The sequence below is a fragment of the Biomphalaria glabrata genome, chromosome 5 (assembly GCF_947242115.1).
Source record: "Biomphalaria glabrata chromosome 5, xgBioGlab47.1, whole genome shotgun sequence".
Lineage (NCBI taxonomy): Eukaryota > Metazoa > Mollusca > Gastropoda > Planorbidae > Biomphalaria > Biomphalaria glabrata.
In genome coordinates this window covers 35,868,119-35,888,215 of record NC_074715.1, presented here as the reverse complement: position 1 = coordinate 35,888,215, position 20,097 = coordinate 35,868,119, and the positions used below count along the sequence as shown (strand labels likewise).

Here is a 20,097-nt window from a genome sequence, read left to right as displayed (position 1 = left end):
CATATCTCAAGTGTGTGTTTTGAAAACAAGATTCTGAAATCAAAGCCTAAATCTTAAATAGATCCTGAAGCTTTATAACTGACATTAATAGGAAGTTTTTTTTATTAAGTTTGATATTCATTCTCTAAATAAATTATAGCATATTTTAATTAGCTTATAATTGCTTTAGAGTTATGATGATAACGTAATTGTAAAGTCGTTTTATTTTCTCGGTAAGTACTCCTCTAACTAATTCCTACTCACAAAATCAGTTACAGATCTAGACATAATATCTCTGAGCTATGTTGCTGTGCTCTTAACAACTGTGCATCTAAATGTCAATGTCCTGTAGTGTCCGTGCATTATAATCAATACCATACTATCTTGGTGCAATATAATCAATACCATACTATCTTGGTGCTATATAATCAATATTATATTATCTTTGTGCTATATAATCAATACCATACTATCTTGGTGCTATATAATCAATACCATACTATCTTGGTGCTATATAATCAATACCATACTATCTTGGTGCAATATAATCAATATTATATTATCTTTGTGCTATATAATCAATACCATGCTATCTTGGTGCAATATAATCAATGCCAAACTATTTCGGGTACAGTTTTTAATCAAGGCAGCTCCACTAACTAAAATATTATTTTTGTTTTTGTTCAGATGGCGTTAACTACCAAACAGCTGTTACGAGATCAACCTCCAGCCTGGTACATTAGTGCTTCGACACCTTCAAGTACAGAAATCAGATGTCATCTGGCCACGTGACCAAAAAATCAATCTACCTTTGGGAAAAACAATCTATTTCCTCTAAATGAAAAGTTCGTAATTAATCAAGACATTGTTGGCCGTGCAGATAACTTTACAATATGTTATCACACAGCCAATGAGAATTTTTACTACAGCTCTATGATAAATAAATATTTCTGAGAAAATAATTTTGCAGCTTCTAAACCGCAATAATGTTCAGTCAAAGGATTACATTTTATTGAACTGGAGATTATGTCACCTTAATTGCGTCCTTCAGAGTTTAGTTATTTTTAAAATGGAAATACCGGAAATTCACGTAGCAGATGAGAACAATGTTCTGACACGCTACACTGACCCCATTGATTTGTGTAACGCCTGCCGAGCTTTTTATCAGTCTCGGTTGGAGATGACCAAGACTGTCAAGGCTCAATGGAGGTGTTCAGTGGTTGTGGGCGGAGATGGACTTCAGGGGAAAGAATCCAAGAAACATTCCAGTAAGAAGAGCTCGCTAGACATTGCCATCCAGCTTCTGAAACATGAAATGGTGAGTACTGTATGTTACCTGCGTAGTTGATCTCGTGACTTGTTGGTGAGGGATGTGTAGTCCAGTAACAAGAGACACACCATGACTTGTTGGTGAGGGATGTGTAGTCCAGTAACAAGAGACACACCCTGACATGTTGGTGAGGGATGTGTAGTCCAGTAACAAGAGACACACCATGACGTGTCATTGCAAGCTTAGCTTGGTGTGTAATGTTAATTTCTTCAGAAGTATATTAATGAACACACTGTGACATACAAGACCATGTGATTGCATGCCCAGCTTGCTGTGTAATGTTAATTTCGTCGGAGATATATTAATGGACATCCGCCTTCTGTATGTGGTTTACTTTCTATTATACTTCCAAATCTCTCTCTCCCTCTCTCTCTCTCTCTCTCTCTCTCTCTCTCTCTCTCTCCCTCTCTCTCTCATTCTCCTCTCTCTCACTCTCTGTTATTATGAGCATTTCCGAGGCTACACCTGAAACTAATTTTAACCAGAGCCAACAGGTGAAGTGTGGATAAGATATGACTCAGACTAAAGAAATGTTTTGCAATTTATAGAAACAAGATTATACTTTAAATCACTAATCAGCATATTTCGTAAAAGTCTGTAATGGGATAGCGGAGATACTACCTACTTAATACGTAACAAACTATGGGCATGCTCTTATGTATGAGCTCTAAATCATTGAGCTCGAGAATTCATTTTTTTAATGCTGAGCCAACCCGAACTCTATCGTGAAAATATTAAGACAAAGAAACGAGCCATAGCAAATATTATATTTCAGTTTCGTACGGAAGAGAGCTAGACTCGTTCAGTTCAATGAGTTAGTATGCGGAACTTTAAAGTATACATGGAAAGATATTTAAAGCATAAACTGACAATCTCAATTTCAATGAATCAGTCTACACAGTAAGACTGCAAAGTGAGTCTACACAGTAAGACTGCAAAGTGCTTTACTCAATAATACTTTCATCTTTCCTAATAATAGATTTAAGATGGGATTAGTATATCATTGTGTGTGTAACCTGGACAGCTGTGGATTCCTCTTGATCTGTCTCACTTTTCGGATGTAGAACGGGTTTTCTTTGAATGCATACAATAACTAGGTAAAGATTCCTTGGTTCAGGGTTCTTTTATTTTGAGAGATCAGCTGTGAACTACACCGTACACGTGCCGGATTTTGTTTTTTTTTATTTCCCACTTCTCTCTTGACGTCTGCTGTATTTTTGTTTGGGCTCAACAGTTTTTCTTTTTCTCTATTCTAATTGAGCATTACACAAGGGAATCACTTAAACATTTGATTGTAGAGAATGACAGAAGAGGAAGAAAAGAATGAAGCATTTCATTCACAAGTTTAAAAAGTTATGCCATAAAATACTTGATTTAGACCTACATTCTGTGCTTAGAATACAAGTTTTTCATTTTCAGCAAAAATATTTTATGTTTAAATAAAAGAAACTATTTACATGTAGATTTGTATTGGTTTCATATTAATATAAATGTAGGCCATAACTATTTTTCATAGCATATAATAACTCATTCTGTCTGTCTGTTTGTCTGCTTGGTAAAAAGTATGTACACGTTATTTCTCCCACACCCAATCTCGGATCAAGCTGAATTTTGCACTATAATTATTTTATTTGGTATATCGAACAAGGGAAAGAAATTGTACTGGTATATGTTGAATTAGTCACTTTTATTGTTTGTAGAAAGAAAAGTTGAAAAAAAAATATTTTCATTAGCAGCTCTATGGCACAGTGGTTGCCTTATTGGCTTGATTAGGCTGAGATGGCCTTAGTCCCCGAGTTTTAATTCAGGTCGCTCACTTTTTGTTTATTAATGCATTTAAAAAGCGATCACCCAGGTACCCCCTTCCTCCTCCCCCCCCCCCCAACTGGTCCAGACAAGTGATAGGATCATAACGTAGTGAGAAAGCTAAAAGCAGGAAATAGCGCTAAACAAAAACAATTGGTAAAACTATTTCTAATCGCACAGATGTATTATGGATAATCTCTATGACACATTTAACTACATGGCTGATCCAAACTTATTGATACAACTACACTTCATATGTTCATAGAAATGTAGGGCCCTATTTGTGTCCATGTTTCTAACCTAGTACTAAAGACAACTGATATCATCCCCAGGCATGTCTGATGGAGCAAGATCTTTATCTAATGAAACAAATGTTGACTCTAAACGAGGAAATCGAAGATCTCAAGTGGCGGAGGCGACACGCCTGGGGAACCAGCTCGTCTTCCTTCTATAGCTCAGACATGATGCAGTCCAACTTATCTTTGGGGAAAGGGGAGGAACAGGTGAGTCTAGTAGCTTCCTAGCAGTGTGTGAGGCGCAGTGGCTGAGGGGTAAAAGTGCTTGGCTTCGGAGTCGAGGGGTCCCGGGATTCGAATCAGGTGGAAGACTGGAATTTTTAATTTGCTGGATTTTTTAGATTTTAAGTTCACCTAGCTCTAACGGGTAACTGACATAAGTTGGGGAAAAGGTAAAGGCAGTTGGTCATTGTGCTGGTCACATGACACTCTCATTAACCGTAGGCCACAGAAACAGATGACCTTTACATCAACTGCTAGGTCTGAAAGGTGAACTTTACTTTAAATTCTAAACGCTTTGAAAAAACAACAATGAAAGTAGAAACTAAGCTTTATTATTTCTAAAACGTTTTATTTCTAGGTCATGTATCTCTAGGTCATATATCTCTAGATCTTGAATTCAACAGCCCAATGTAATTTTTTTCACGAAAATTATCATCAATTAAAACCTAATAATGTGCATGACTCTTTTTCTAACATTATGGACTTTGCAATATGGAGGCTGTTAGCTATCAATGTTAAAGTCTTATTTAATCTATTCTTGAAAACTTGATAATTCTGATTTCATTCAATGTAACTTTGTTTCCCCACAGGCCCCTTTCAAGTTTTCTCCTCCATCTTCTTTGTCTCTGCAACTTGAAGGCGCCTCCACCCGATTCTCACTTTATAATGACGACGATCCTTATGGAACATTTAATAGGAAACACTTGCTCCAAGGACGCTATGGGACCAACAGGAGGAGCATAGGACGGACACCATTCGTGCTGTCCAGCGTCCCTTTATCTCAACACAGCAACTCTCTGCCTGAATCTGACAACACGACCAAACAGTCGTCGCCCAGCGAGCAAGAATCTAGACTCAGTAGCTTAACAGGGTCTCTAGAGAGAGTTCACGTGGACGTGATGTCCGAGGAAACAGAAGCAGACAACGGTGATCACGTGGTACTATCCGTCTCACGTGATCCAAGTAACGCTGTGGACAGGGAATTAGATTATCGCGACTCCGATAGTTTGAGGTCGGATGTTGCGCCAAAGGAGAAATCGAATTTCACGCGTAAGAATGGAAAACTTCAACAGGTGGCTATGGACTCACAGGACTCTGGTATACACGATTGTAACAGCGGCTCCTTGTGATATAGATGGACTCACAGGACTCTGGTATACACGATTGTAACAGCGGCTCCTTGTGATATAGATGGACTCACAGGACTCTGGTATACACGATTGTAACAGCGGCTCCTTGTGATATAGATGGACTCACAGGACTCTGGTATACACGATTGTAACAGCGGCTCCTTGTGATATAGATGGACTCACAGGACTCTGGTATACACGATTGTAACAGCGGCTCATTGTGATATAGATGGACTCACAGGACTCTGGTATACACGATTGTAACAGCGGCTCCTTGTGATATAGATGGACTCACAGGACTCTGGTATACACGATTTTAATAGCGGCTCCTTGTTATATAGATGGACTCACAGGACTCTGGTATACACGATTGTAATAGCAGCTCCTTGTTATATAGTCCTTCTACATTTGATTAACATTGGAAGCTTTGAGAGACCTGATCATGAGATCCTTTTGTGTTCTTTGCAATGCCAAAGTCTCGCTCAGTGAAACTGTCACAACACAACAGATGTCGAAAAGAGGCTTTTTTTGTGTGCATAACACTACATTCATATACATATCTATGTAGTCAAACTATGGGAACGTGAGACAAAACACATTCAAAGGATATTCATTTTGTTTCAGAAATGTGTCGGATATATGTTCGCCAACTAGGATTTGTCGAAATGTACATGTATTTTTAGAGCAATAAGTTAAAACTAAATACATCGATTTTAAATGCGTCTAACGATGGGTCTGGCAAACAGACTCACTTATAACTAACGCTTTTAAGAGTAGCGCTTGTAAAAACAGAACTAAAATTCAGATATAAAAAAAAACTAATGTATTTAAAAGGGATCATTCCAATCCTGTGCAGTGGTACAGCAAGGACTGATGACATTATAAGTTCTATACTTCTGTACAAGCCTGCTTCTGGTGTGAGCGAGTAGTTAGCACAAAATATTTTGAATATTTGTAATCGACTAATAGAACGGATTGGATTTCGTTATTAAAGTGACTGCCAAGTCCCAGCTGTGACCTATATAGTTTGCCATAATTAACGTTTTGTTTATTAGTGGTTTCATTGCTTAAGACAGTGAGAGTATAAGGTCAGGGCACCATCTGATTCTCTTTGATCCACTGCTAGACCAAAGAATGCTCATTTAAACTCTAAAAAAAACACCCCTCTAATGTGGAAAAAATCTAAATACTAAAGATTAATCGGGCACTAACATTGACCAACCGCCCGGTTTATCTCCAGACGATGATATCCTCACCGAAGACATTAAATAACATTTAGCAGACTGAGGACCACTTTTGTATATAGGCTCTTTTAGCTTGAAATATCTTTTGACATATAAATATATATTTGTACACTGGCATTACACACGACTTATGGATTCTACACATAGCACCTTTGGATAATTTTACCCTTTTTTTTAGTGGGGGGGGATCTTTTAATCATAAAGCAAACAGTGTGCGATATAGGACTCCGCAAACATTTCTCTAGAACATCAGTCTCAGGACTAGAGGGAAAAAATGCATTTTTATAAAAGGGGGGGGGGCAATTGAATGCCACATACCCTTTCTCCAGACTTTATTTATTTTTGGTTTTGTGGCCTGGATGTCTAAGGAAATATCAAGTGGGTTTTACTCATTCTAATCGTTTAGTTGATCCCTTAAAATCATTCCTCGCTCTCTCTCTTTCTCTCTCTCTCTCTCTCTCAATCAAAAGAAAGAATCTACTTCTATCTTTTGGATTCTTTCTTTCTTTCTTTCTTAATTAGCGGAATGGACGTAAGACAAAGTTATGAAGGGAAAAAAAAAGAACGTATTTTGTTGTGTGTGTGTGTGTGAGATGTATTCCCATTGATCCTGTAGATATAGACTAAGGTCTTTGAAGGAAATATTGAAAATAACATTCAAAGGTTTAATAGAAAGCTTGCGGTTTTTCACGACTTTGTTTTAAGGTTTCTAATCTGTCCAATCCACATCTTAGCAACACCAAAGAGGTCAAAGGAATTGGTTCACGAAATGTCAACCCGTACGGACATTGATGCTATCTGTTGATACCTAAATCAAGTGGTATTTGTCTCTTACACTATAGATGAAATAGTGACACAATTCAAGAGAAGAAACACTTTGTAATTACTATTTTTATTCCTATGTTTAATGATCATTTCATCTTGCAGTGACCATGCATTTGCTTTCATTGACTTAGTAAAATAAAACATGTATAAATAGATGTACAAATATTTCATAGATTACACAATATTTATCATGTGTATATTGATTTCATCTCGAAGAACAAAGCTATACTTCACCAATGTGTATTTGGTTGTGAGTACTGAAATGGTAGGGGAAATAACAAAAAAAATATGTACGACAAAGTCAATTCCTAGTGACCTCCCTTTCTCTGTATAATGATATATCTGTTCATGCGTGGATAGTGTTAATTATTTTGTATTTCTAAAATTCGTTTTAAAAACATTAAATAAAATGTTAAAATTCCTAATTCTGTATTCATTATATGAAATCAACAAGGTTACAAGAGAGTTATCAACAAATAAAAACAGTCCTTCAATTGAATCAAGATATTATAATTTTACTCCTGATGCTAACACTACTATTAATGCTTGAAAATAATACTTCATACAAGTCCTACCTAGGACAAATACGGGATTATAAAAGTACATAAATCTAATCGTTTGTGTAAAGTGACATAATGTTAAACATATAAATGTAAGTTTAAGATGCTTCACTACACGAATGACAAGACATGCCAAATAATGCTTACTTCATGCACTAAATAAGCATCTACAGGTACATCTAATGTACTCCATTGGAATCTGTGAAATGTTTGACAATATTCGTTGCTATCTTGGCTAGTTTGGAAGTCTGTACTGTGGCTGTAGCCTGTTCTGCTAGTTGACTCCTGTCCGTTTGTCCATTCCGCTGTACAGGGAAAGAGTCAAAGAAAAGGATGTAGTTTGGGCTAAACATGTCTCCTTCTTGGGCCACATAGATGTCTCTGTAGTGAGTCAAGATGTCCTCTTCGTTGGCGTCACTTCCTTCGTGGCGTAGGACGCATGCGCAAATGTTTTGGAAATTGACCTCGTCTGGCACAGGTACCACGACAACCTAAGAAAGTGATGAACATTTTATTCAGAGCGTAACAGTTGTGTACGTATTTATCTCGGTCTGTTGTTCAGTGCGTGAAAGTTGTGTACGTATTTATCTCGGTCTGTTGTTCAGAGCGTGAAAGTTGTGTACGTATTTATCTCGGTCTGTTGTTCAGTGCGTGAAAGTTGTGTACGTATTTATCTCGGTCTGTTGTTCAGGGCGTGACAGTTGTGTACGTATTTATCTCGGTCTGTTATTCAGAGCGTAACAGTTGTGTACATATTTATCTCGGTCTGTTGTTCAGAGCGTGAAAGTTGTGTACGTATTTGTATCGGTCTGTTGTTCAGGACGTGACAGTTGTGTACGTATTTGTATCGGTCTGTTGTTATCACGTGAGAACACCTTCCTGAGTTGACGAGTCTGACGAGCAGACTATTACAGATTTTCAATTATGAGGGGACAAACTATAAATAGCTGATTGGTGTCTCCGGTGTACAGGGTAAACTTTTTCTCTTTTTAAGCAATATGATCATTTTTTGTCAGCGTCCAAACACTACAAATGCAACGTCGCCTGGTGACACGTGACTGCAGCTGTATATCAAGGATTGATACACAAGAAGTTGCAAAGGGAAAAGATCATCCCTAGGAGCTGGGATGTAAAATGCCACAATAATTAGCGCTGCAGAATTTAATTTTATAAGCTGTTATGTTTGTAGATTCATTTTTTCTACTAAGCTTTCCACTCACCCTGTCTGTCTGTCTGTCTGTGTTTATGGTAAAAAGTTTGAACACGTTATTTCTCTCATACCCATTCCAGGATCAAGTTGAAACTTTGCACAATTACTCATTGGTAGAGACAATACACGAATCTATTCAAAGATAACCAAATAGTCATTTAATACTAAGATAAACTGAGAAAATCCCAATATTAGATGGACAGAAATTCTAAGGATTTCTTATGAGATTTAAGTCCTAAATCTAGCACTCGACTGACTCAAGTATTTTAAATACAACGATGAGGGAAGGGATTGAGAAAGGAGTCTATTGAATAGTTTGTCTGTTTCTCAGTAACAATGTGAGTGCCGATTTTTCCCTATACTGCTTTTTTTTAAATATTATTTCCAGGTTTTATTGCAGTCAAATGTAAACGATAATCCATTTTTAGTAGATACAAACAAATAATGAATAAATTAGAATTGGTCTTAAAATATATAGAAAATGTTCATAGTGAATGAAAGAGCGAGATAAAGAGATTGATCCATTTTACATGACAACGAGATAACGAGTCATGTTTTTTAATGACTAAATAAAACAATAGACAGACACTTGTCCAGGTACAGACATACAGATTAATGTGATCACCTCTTTCACAGCAGGATGAGTTCGTAGATCTTTCTCTATCCAAGATGGATGGATGTTGAATGTATTATGGAGTATCATGGTGTCTGATCTACCCATCACAAACAAATGCCCATTCATTTGCTAAAAGAGATAGAACAGTTGTCCATTGACGGCTTGGAATAAGGAAATAGATTATAGGGTAGGTTAACATTTTAATTAGGAAAGGCCATAATCTCAGCCTAAAAAAAACAACAATATTTGGCTGCTAAGCAGCTTCCAATAACAATAAGGAAAGGTAAAAATAGAAAGGTCAAAGGTTGTACTGGTCACCTTCTCCTCCCACGCAATGCTTACAGAAGTCATTTCACGGAACTATCGGTCTTCTGTTAAATGGCATTCAGGGAATCACGAAACTGACCTTACAACCAGCATCTCCAGAGATGAACCAGCCATCGGACGTAAACTTGTCCAAAGTTTCACATTCAGGTTGACCTACATATTTACCAAACATCCCAGGACTTTTGAACAGGAGTCGACCTTAAAACAAATCATAAAGTCTGGCGTAGATCGATTGGAAGCCATGAATATGTAGTGTGTATGTTTCTGAGGAAGACACGTAAGTGATGGCATGCTTCTGAATCGAACAGAAATGATCCATGCACTTTCCATTTACCTACAGAGATGTACAAATTGTACATGGTAAAGTCTTTTTTTCAACCAATGTATAATGTTGTGTTTCTTTAATGAGATAACTACAAAATGGTCACGGAGTTAAGATTTAAGTGTAAAAAACAATACACTAGAATAATAAAACAATATGTGAGAGACAGAGAAATGGAGTGGTGAAGAGAGAGAGAGAGAGAAAGAGAGAGAGAGCATGATCCTAAGGAGATCAGGAAGAAATGTTACGAGATATAATAGATAAAGGAAAAATCAAGTCTGGCTAAAGGAACATTAGTTGTATTCCAAATATATATTATAAATGAAACGTCGTTTAGATCCTAGAGCCAAGCCTAATGTACATGCGTAGGTAACTATGTATGTATCTATTTTATACCTTATAGTTACTTAGAGTTTAGACCTAACGATTACCAAAGTAGATGTAATTAAACGTAATTAATGAGCCAACCTGTTTGACCTGGGGCAACGTCTTTGAAATCGGCATCGACAAGTCGAACTTGAACGCCTGAAGACATAATGAGGTCACATGTGGGATACAATAATTAGGTCACAGTAATCAAACATTGCTTATGGGATAACTTTATAAGGGCACACATTGCATGTAATTACACAACACTTTTCTAGGTGAGGGCATGAGGGCGGTATGCAACACACTCTCAGGTGTCCTTTTCTTACTAGAACATAGAATCAAAAAACATTTTAACTCTCTCCAAGTTAACGTTTCAAGCCACGCAAAAAGATGTGTCCTGTTTTATATCAAGATCATTTTTACAACCTTGTATTAACTCTTTCCGTCTGTCCGTTGCTCTGTCAGTCTGCTAATTTTTTTCTTTCATTTCCCATTCTCGGATAAGTTGAAATTTTACACAATTATTCATGTCTATGGCAATTCATGAATCGATAAAAATATTAATTAACTTAGTTTTAATAACACAAAGGGAGCTAATATGCAATATTAGAAGGCGTGGCACCGAGTTTTGCCTTTTTTCTCATTAGACACGCCTCATTTGTTTAAAAGTATTTATGATATTTTGCTCGTTGTTTGAACACGACTCAGTGTTTGTGCCATCTGGTCGAAGAAAAGAGGGGAGGGGGGGAAGCTCTTCACATCAACTGAGGCTGTACGTTGTGACTAGTTCCTACATTTTACTTTCACATCAACTGAGGAAACATTGGCTGTACGTTGTGACTAGTTCCTACATTTTACTTTCACATCAACTGAGGCTGTACGTTGTGACTAGTTCCTACATTTTACTTTCACATCAACTGAGGCTGTACGTTGTGACTAGTTCCTACATTTTACTTTCACATCAACTGAGGAAACATTGGCTGTACGTTGTGACTAGTTCCTACATTTTACTTTCACATCAACTGAGAGACCTGGTTTATTGGATGTAAGAATGCTTCTAAATAGAGCCTTCATTCAATATATTCATTAGAATTGAACTACCTCTTCTTCTAGAGACACCCACAATTGGATATAGAACGAGATCTAGTAGTTATTGGCAACATTCATGTAATTATTTAGAGAAATAAAATGTACAGTTTTGTCAATAATCTTTTTTTATAGTCAAAATAGTCACTTTTTTTTCTTGAAATGGATTTTTAGAGTAATTTTATTGACATCATGTAGAGTAACATATCCCAGAATTCCCAAGTCAATTACATACACTGTTTTGAAAGCTATTTAAATTGAAATCAAGGCATGCATAAAGCTTCAGATTTGGGGTTAAACTAATCTCGAAAAAAATGTAATTAAAATTAAAATTTTAATCAAAAAACAAACAAACTTCTACCTCTGATACATGTCCCACAGTCAAAGGATTTAAAAGTACTGCCAGACTCCATTGTATTAGTACTTATGTCTCCTGTCTCAGTTATGCCATAGCGAACGGTAACTTTTGTAAAAGCAGGTTGTACGCTATTGATTAGCTTCTCAGTTACAGGCATACCACCTTAGAGTTATAGAAAGAAATATGAATTAATAGAGAACTAGATTACCACTAGGTCAATATGTTTAGAGCGTTTTATTACGTAGACCTTTGTAGTTAGATCTAGGGTTGTTCCTTGGTCTGTGTGTCTCTTTGATTGTATATGTTGGGATGCTTGTGTGTTACCAAATAGACATTAATAGTTACGCATGTGTTTGCTTCTGTCAGACTCTGTAAGCATGTTTGTGACTGACTGTTCGCGCGTATGATAGTGTGTTGTTTTTTTTTTGTAATAAATGTTAGCTGTATCATAATACCTGTGTGTTTGTGTGTGTGTTTATGTGTGACTGTTGTGAATGTGTTTCATTTATTTAGTGTACTTTGCCTTTGTAGAAAAAATGTCTTTCAAAATTTGTAAAAAAAATATATTTTTAAAGTTTTAAACTTTAAAGCCTGTTAACACTCATCATTTTGACTAACATAGAATCTAGAGATATAATTCTCAAAGAATACAAATAATAATAAAGTTTTTCTTGGTATCCAAAGATTAATGAGGAGTGCAATGTCTCACGTGACCACGCAGACCAACCTGCAATCTTAATATTTACTTTCCTATAAATACCCAACCATTAACATGAATCTAACATCTGTACTCATTATGATGTTAAAGTCTTATAGTTTAGTTCACAGTGTACCTGTAATGAGATGTTTGCTCATTGGAAGCAGACGTGGGCACCACTCTCTCACGACGTCCTCCACTTCCATGGGCGTCAGAAACACGGTGCCAACCTTCTCGTTCTCAATGATCTCAGCCAGAAGCCGGGCCCTACTTTTGACTTTGAGAGGATGCCAGCTGTCCAGTAAAACCCTCGTGCTCCTCCAGACCAAATAGTCTCCAGGGCTGGACGTTAGCCACGAGGTAGGGCCGCAGTTGAGATAATTGTCTTCACACGAGACGCTGTCTCTAACTTGAACACAGACACAAAATAGTAAAACACTTATACATTTATTAGGTAGATAGTGTCTGTTTCAAATATTCTTTATTAGGTAGATATTGTCTGTTTCAAATGTTCTTTATTAGGTAGATATTGTCTGTTTCAAATGTTCTTTATTAGGTAGATATTGTCTGTTTCAAATGTTCTTTATTAGGTAGGTATTGTCTGTTTCAAATGTTCTTTATTAGGTAGATAGTGTCTGTTTCAAATGTTCTTTATTAGGTAGATATTGTCTGTTTTAAATGTTCTTTATTAGGTAGATAGTGTCTGTTTCAAATGTTCTTTATTAGGTAGATAGTGTCTGTTTCAAATGTTCTTTATTAGGTAGATAGTGTCTGTTTCAAATGTTCTTTATTAGGTAGATATTGTCTGTTTTAAATGTTCTTTATTAGGTAGATATTGTCTGTTTCAAATGTTCTTTATTAGGTAGATAGTGTCTGTTTTAAATGTTCTTTATTAGGTAGATAGTGTCTGTTTCAAATGTTCTTTATTAGGTAGATAGTGTCTGTTTCAAATGTTCTTTATTAGGTAGATAGTGTCTGTTTCAAATGTTCTTTATTAGGTAGATATTGTCTGTTTCAAATGTTCTTTATTAGGTAGATATTGTCTGTTTCAAATGTTCTTTATTAGGTAGATATTGTCTGTTTCAAATGTTCTTTATTAGGTAGATATTGTCTGTTTCAAATGTTCTTTATTAGGTAGATATTGTCTGTTTCAAATGTTCTTTATTAGGTAGATATTGTCTGTTTCAAATGTTCTTTATTAGGTAGATAGTGTCTGTTTCAAATGTTCTTTATTAGGTAGATAGTGTCTGTTTCAAATGTTCTTTATTAGGTAGATAGTGTCTGTTTCAAATGTTCTTTATTAGGTAGATAGTGTCTGTTTCAAATGTTCTTTATTAGGTAGATAGTGTCTGTTTCAAATGTTCTTTATTAGGTAGATATTGTCTGTTTCAAATGTTCTTTATTAGGTAGATATTGTCTGTTTCAAATGTTCTTTATTAGGTAGATATTGTCTGTTTCAAATGTTCTTTATTAGGTAGATATTGTCTGTTTCAAATGTTCTTTATTAGGTAGATATTGTCTGTTTCAAATGTTCTTTATTAGGTAGATAGTGTCTGTTTCAAATGTTCTTTATTAGGTAGATAGTGTCTGTTTCAAATGTTCTTTATTAGGTAGATAGTGTCTGTTTCAAATGTTCTTTATTAGGTAGATAGTGTCTGTTTCAAATGTTCTTTATTAGGTAGATATTGTCTGTTTCAAATATTCTTTATTAGGTAGATATGTCTGTTTCAAATGTTCTTTATTAGGTAGATATTGTCTGTTTCAAATGTTCTTTATTAGGTAGATAGTGTCTGTTTCAAATGTTCTTTATTAGGTAGATATTGTCTGTTTCAAATGTTCTTTATTAGGTAGATATTGTCTGTTTCAAATGTTCTTTATTAGGTAGATAGTGTCTGTTTCAAATGTTCTTTATTAGGTAGATATTGTCTGTTTTAAATGTTCTTTATTAGGTAGATATTGTCTGTTTCAAATGTTCTTTATTAGGTAGATAGTGTCTGTTTTAAATGTTCTTTATTAGGTAGATAGTGTCTGTTTCAAATGTTCTTTATTAGGTAGATAGTGTCTGTTTCAAATGTTCTTTATTAGGTAGATAGTGTCTGTTTCAAATGTTCTTTATTAGGTAGATATTGTCTGTTTCAAATGTTCTTTATTAGGTAGATATTGTCTGTTTCAAATGTTCTTTATTAGGTAGATATTGTCTGTTTCAAATGTTCTTTATTAGGTAGATATTGTCTGTTTCAAATGTTCTTTATTAGGTAGATATTGTCTGTTTCAAATGTTCTTTATTAGGTAGATATTGTCTGTTTCAAATGTTCTTTATTAGGTAGATAGTGTCTGTTTCAAATGTTCTTTATTAGGTAGATAGTGTCTGTTTCAAATGTTCTTTATTAGGTAGATAGTGTCTGTTTCAAATGTTTTTTATTAGGTAGATAGTGTCTGTTTCAAATGTTCTTTATTAGGTAGATAGTGTCTGTTTCAAATGTTCTTTATTAGGTAGATATTGTCTGTTTCAAATGTTCTTTATTAGGTAGATATTGTCTGTTTCAAATGTTCTTTATTAGGTAGATATTGTCTGTTTCAAATGTTCTTTATTAGGTAGATATTGTCTGTTTCAAATGTTCTTTATTAGGTAGATAGTGTCTGTTTCAAATGTTCTTTATTAGGTAGATAGTGTCTGTTTCAAATGTTCTTTATTAGGTAGATAGTGTCTGTTTCAAATGTTCTTTATTAGGTAGATAGTGTCTGTTTCAAATGTTCTTTATTAGGTAGATATTGTCTGTTTCAAATATTCTTTATTAGGTAGATATGTCTGTTTCAAATGTTCTTTATTAGGTAGATATTGTCTGTTTCAAATGTTCTTTATTAGGTAGATAGTGTCTGTTTCAAATGTTCTTTATTAGGTAGATATTGTCTGTTTCAAATGTTCTTTATTAGGTAGATATTGTGTGTTTCAAATGTTCTTTATTAGGTAGATAGTGTCTGTTTCAAATGTTCTTTATTAGGTAGATAGTGTCTGTTTCAAATGTTCATAAATATATATCATGCCTAAAACAAAAACCTACCCGAGAGAAATTCTTGTGGACGGAACCTGAACGCTTATCTCAATAAAAACAGCTCGAACGATTTGTCTAGAAATTTAACAATTGATGAATATCACTGAGAAAAGAATGACTAGCTCGTTGGTCACATCACTCACATGGGACAAACTCTAGCTTGACCGTTATAATTTTTCAAATAAAAAAATATAAAAATGTAAATTTGGCTGGAGAACTAGACTTAGATCTAGAAAGGACTATCGCATTGTTGAACGAACTATCGCGTTCGGGAATTTCCATTATTGATTCAAGAGTTTCATAAATGAATGTTCCGTTGTATAATGGAAGTATTGTCTTAAAAAATATTTTTAAAATGTTTTTCTTGTTAAGGATTTAATACACGTATAAAAAATTAAATTGAATAATTGTATGTTAAGTTGAAATGCATTTTTATGTATAATTATCGATAATTTAAGTTGCACTGGTGAATACTAAAGTGTGTATTTTCACACGTGACCTAACGGTATACTAAGGTCTGTTTCACTGAATCTACAATAGTGAAACGAGTTCAAACATAATACATGCACCCAAAAGGGTAATTTGAAATTGCTTACAGGCTTGACATCCTTTGATGATTCCCCCTTGAGTATGTCCAACTAAACACACCAATAGACTCGAGCTAGCAGTACAGAATACAGCACAGAGGTCATCTTCTGCTACTTCACATAGGAAGGTGTTCTCATGGCTTGCCATGTGTTGGAAAAAATCCATTTTCGCATCACAGTTTTCTAAGGACAGAGGTGGCGTAAAACTTAAACTGAACACACACAGTGCTGTTTTATAATAGTGTTCATCTCTATAGTCTAGATGTCTCATTAGTGAAAACCCATTTTAAACATAATTAATTATGCAAAGGAAAAGTTCCAATATTGTTTCTAATCATACTAAAGCTACAAATGCAATGGCAATGAAACAACTTGCCCAAGTGGGAGTATCGCAGAATCACACTATTAGTCAAAGCATTTCTGCTTTATATGCAGAGTTAGAAGTAATAAAAAAAAACTATAACTAAAAACAATCTCTCATTTGCTAGGATTTTGTCGAACGAAATCTAATTCAGAGAGAGAGAGAGAGACAAACATCTATAGTGGACTGGATACATTCACTGAAAAGATTATTAGAAAAAGAAAAGCATTCATTTGTAACAATTTTCCTTTTTTTTTACTCTGTACAAATGTCACACTGTATGTAACTCCTCAGAACGTGCCATGGTAGGTGTTGTAGCATGAGCTCCATTCAAATATCATAGAATCATTTCAGGTCCACCCGAGACCAATCGTCAGAGAAGGCCTGAACACCGACCTGCGATGGCGTAGCCTGTTGGCAGTTTAGACCAATAGCTCGTTGCCAAGTCACAGGTCAGTGTTTCGTAATTTTGTAATGATTGCTCACGGTCCACACTTAAGGTTAAGTTAGTTACATGCTGTTACTCTATAAAGCTTATTAAGAAAGGGAAATTGTATACACATATGAAAAAGAAGATTATTAGTGTGTTAAATTATGTTTGGAATTTGATTTTCTATAAAGTAACACAAATTGCATAGGTATCCAATATAACCAATATATACATATAAAATTACTGTTTATACATATTTACTACTACACATTGTAACTAGTGCCATAAATACTGTCTCAATTTTAATGTACTATCGTAATGATAGTAACTACTTCGCATGTATTGAATAGCAGAAAAAGTGTCTTAAAAGTAATTTCCTAAACCCGACCTTGCTCAAATACAAAATGTCAATTATTTCATTCGATTCTATGTGGGATTTAAAAGAGAAAGTAAAAAAAAAAAAGTTTCAAGAACTACCACTCCGCTCTATGTGAAACATTGTTTGTAGGTGTTTTAATTTAGGGTTATCTCCTTTGAAAAGTCCAGTAATTGAGCTTGCTGTCCACTCTATAGAACTGGCTATAAGTTTTGAGTTATGATCTAACTCGCTGTCTGAGACGATCATGAACTTGGCACGAGTCCTGCAGAAAAAGTGAAGTAGACCTGACTATACGTTTGGTAATTGATGGTACCTAAGATTATATTTGAACAATTTAACTCCGTTATGTCAAGCCACATTGCAACACACAGTTTACGAGTGTATGGTTTCTTATATACCAGCTTTAATAAAGTTTTGTCATTAAGTTGTTTGGAGGAGGCCAGGGAAGAATCAAAGAGATAATAAGAACGTATTTTCCGAAAACAATTCAGTGTTTTATGAGGTATGCAGACCCATTTCTGACCTAGATATTTGGTCAAACATGTTTTACGTGTGTTATTTATTTTGATATTTCATCAAGCATTAAAACTGATTTACATTCATCGATATAGTGCATGTATGTTTTTGCTAAAAGATGTCAAATAAGAATGGCTGCATCAAAGGGACAGGTAGATCATATTCGTACCAATTATAGCTTTGTTATTGCCTACAAAATACTTAATGTAATTTCTTTTTAGAATAAATATAATATTTAAAACTTAAAAAGACACCAAACTTGTTGATTTCGTAATGGAAACTATTAAAAAAAACACTTAAATCTAAAACTAATGTTCCCCATTTTCGTACTAATTACAATGTACTTTTTCCCAATAGACTGACATAAAATAATTCTCATTGTAATTCTTTCTTGTGTAGAGTTCAAATGCCAAGTCATTGTTTCTTCCACCAGTTTAATGACATGTTATCACTGTACTTACTTGGGTACAGGTCCACCAGTTTAATGACATGTTCTAAATGTACTTACTTGGGTACAGGTCCACCAGTTTAATGACATGCTCTCACTGTACTTACTTGGGTACAGGTCCACCAGTTTAATGACATGCTCTCACTGTACTTACTTGGGTACAGGTCCACCAGTTTAATGACATGCTCTCACTGTACTTACTTGGGTACAGGTCCACCAGTTTAATGACATGCTCTCACTGTACTTACTTGGGTACAGGTCCACCAGTTTAATGACATGTTCTAAATGTACTTACTTGGGTACAGGTCCACCAGTTTAATGACATGCTCTCACTGTACTTACTTGGGTACAGGTCCACCAGTTTAATGACATGCTCTCACTGTACTTACTTGGGTACAGGTCCACCAGTTTAATGACATGTTCTCACTGTACTTACTTGGGTACAGGTCCACCAGTTTAATGACATGTTCTCACTGTACTTACTTGGGTACAGGTCCACCAGTTTAATGACATGCTCTCACTGTACTTACTTGGGTACAGGTCCACCAGTTTAATGACATGTTATCACTGTACTTACTTGGGTACAGGTCCACCAGTTTAATGACATGTTCTCACTGTACTTACTTGGGTACAGGTCCACCAGTTTAATGACATGTTATCACTGTACTTACTTGGGTACAGGTCCACCAGTTTAATGACATGTTATCACTGTACTTACTTGGGTACAGGTCCACCAGTTTAATGACATGCTCTCACTGTACTTACTTGGTACAGGTCCACCAGTTTAATGACATGCTCTCACTGTACTTACTTGGGTACAGGTCCACCAGTTTAATGACATGTTATCACTGTACTTACTTGGGTACAGGTCCACCAGTTTAATGACATGTTATCACTGTACTTACTTGGGTACAGGTCCACCAGTTTAATGACATGCTCTCACTGTACTTACTTGGGTACAGGTCCACCAGTTTAATGACATGCTCTCACTGTACTTACTTGGGTACAGGTCCACCAGTTTAATGACATGTTATCACTGTACTTACTTGGGTACAGGTCCACCAGTTTAATGACATGTTATCACTGTACTTACTTGGGTACAGGTCCACCAGTTTAATGACATGTTATCACTGTACTTATTTGGGTACAGGTCCACCAGTTTAATGACATGTTCTCACTGTACTTACTTGGTACAGGTCCACCAGTTTAATGACATGTTCAAACTGTACTTACTTGTGTACACGTCCACCAGTTTAATGGCATACCATAAGTATTTAATTGGGTGCGGGTGCATAATTTAGACATTTTATAATTTACCATTTAAGTCTTCTTCCTTTTACATGTTCATTATTTAGCCACATGGTTAAGTTAAATTTATGGTATTAGGCACACATAGTGTAGTGTTCAACTGACCTTTCTGCCACGTCAAAGAAGGTCTCTCCACTGTTCATAAACACTTCGACAGGTACATGGACCGCCCCTGCTAACATCACCCCAAGTGTCGTTACCACTGCCTCTGGACAGTTAGGTAGTGAGCTCAGTACGTAATCTCCTTTTTTAACACCGGACATTTTCAGAATGTGAGCAAATCTTCAAAAGAAACCAACAGAAATCTAACAACTAGCAGGAAATAAACACATAACGATATAAATATTAGTGTAGTATATAGTGTTAAGAATAGACTAAAGAACGCGATGGACGTCCAGACATACTAACCTTGAAGCTATATTGAACAATTGCTGGTAGGTCCAACTTGATCTCTGCAATTCCTCGTCATATGCTACTACAGCTTCTGAATGAGGTCTCTCTTGAAGCAAGCATTGAAGTCTGTACAGTAGAGTATTCCTCTGTAGACTAGACATTTCCTGCTGGTGCAGTACAGATCTTCTTGTTAGTTCTTCTTGATTATTACCTTGTTAGATCCAGACTCTTTGATACTGCTGAAA

At 35.5% G+C, this 20,097-nt stretch overlaps 2 protein-coding genes across 7 annotated transcripts in view; one reads left to right on the top strand and one right to left on the bottom strand.

Moving 5' to 3' along the window:
- Positions 1 to 7,253, top strand: part of LOC106064877 (uncharacterized) — a 24,300-nt gene extending 17,047 nt beyond the window's left edge. For all 6 annotated transcript variants that reach the window (XM_013223533.2, XM_056030011.1, XM_056030009.1 and 3 more), the window contains exons 2-4: positions 667 to 1,297; positions 3,448 to 3,618; positions 4,224 to 7,253. In XM_013223533.2, coding sequence (XP_013078987.2) covers positions 1,049 to 1,297; positions 3,448 to 3,618; positions 4,224 to 4,763 — 960 coding nt within the window. In that variant the 5' untranslated portion in view covers positions 667 to 1,048 and the 3' untranslated portion in view covers positions 4,764 to 7,253. The remainder of the gene's footprint in view (positions 1 to 666; positions 1,298 to 3,447; positions 3,619 to 4,223) is intronic.
- LOC106064899 (3-[(3aS,4S,7aS)-7a-methyl-1,5-dioxo-octahydro-1H-inden-4-yl]propanoyl:CoA ligase-like) lies at positions 6,895 to 20,097 on the bottom strand. The gene is made up of 10 exons (XM_013223556.2): positions 19,868 to 20,097; positions 19,565 to 19,741; positions 17,286 to 17,449; positions 16,027 to 16,200; positions 12,514 to 12,786; positions 11,684 to 11,842; positions 10,336 to 10,392; positions 9,625 to 9,743; positions 9,228 to 9,347; positions 6,895 to 7,883 (listed from the first exon to the last, which is right to left on the bottom strand). The coding sequence occupies exons 1-10, from the start codon at positions 20,011 to 20,013 to the stop codon at positions 7,572 to 7,574; spliced, it is 1,701 nt and encodes a 566-aa protein (XP_013079010.2). The 5' UTR covers positions 20,014 to 20,097; the 3' UTR covers positions 6,895 to 7,571.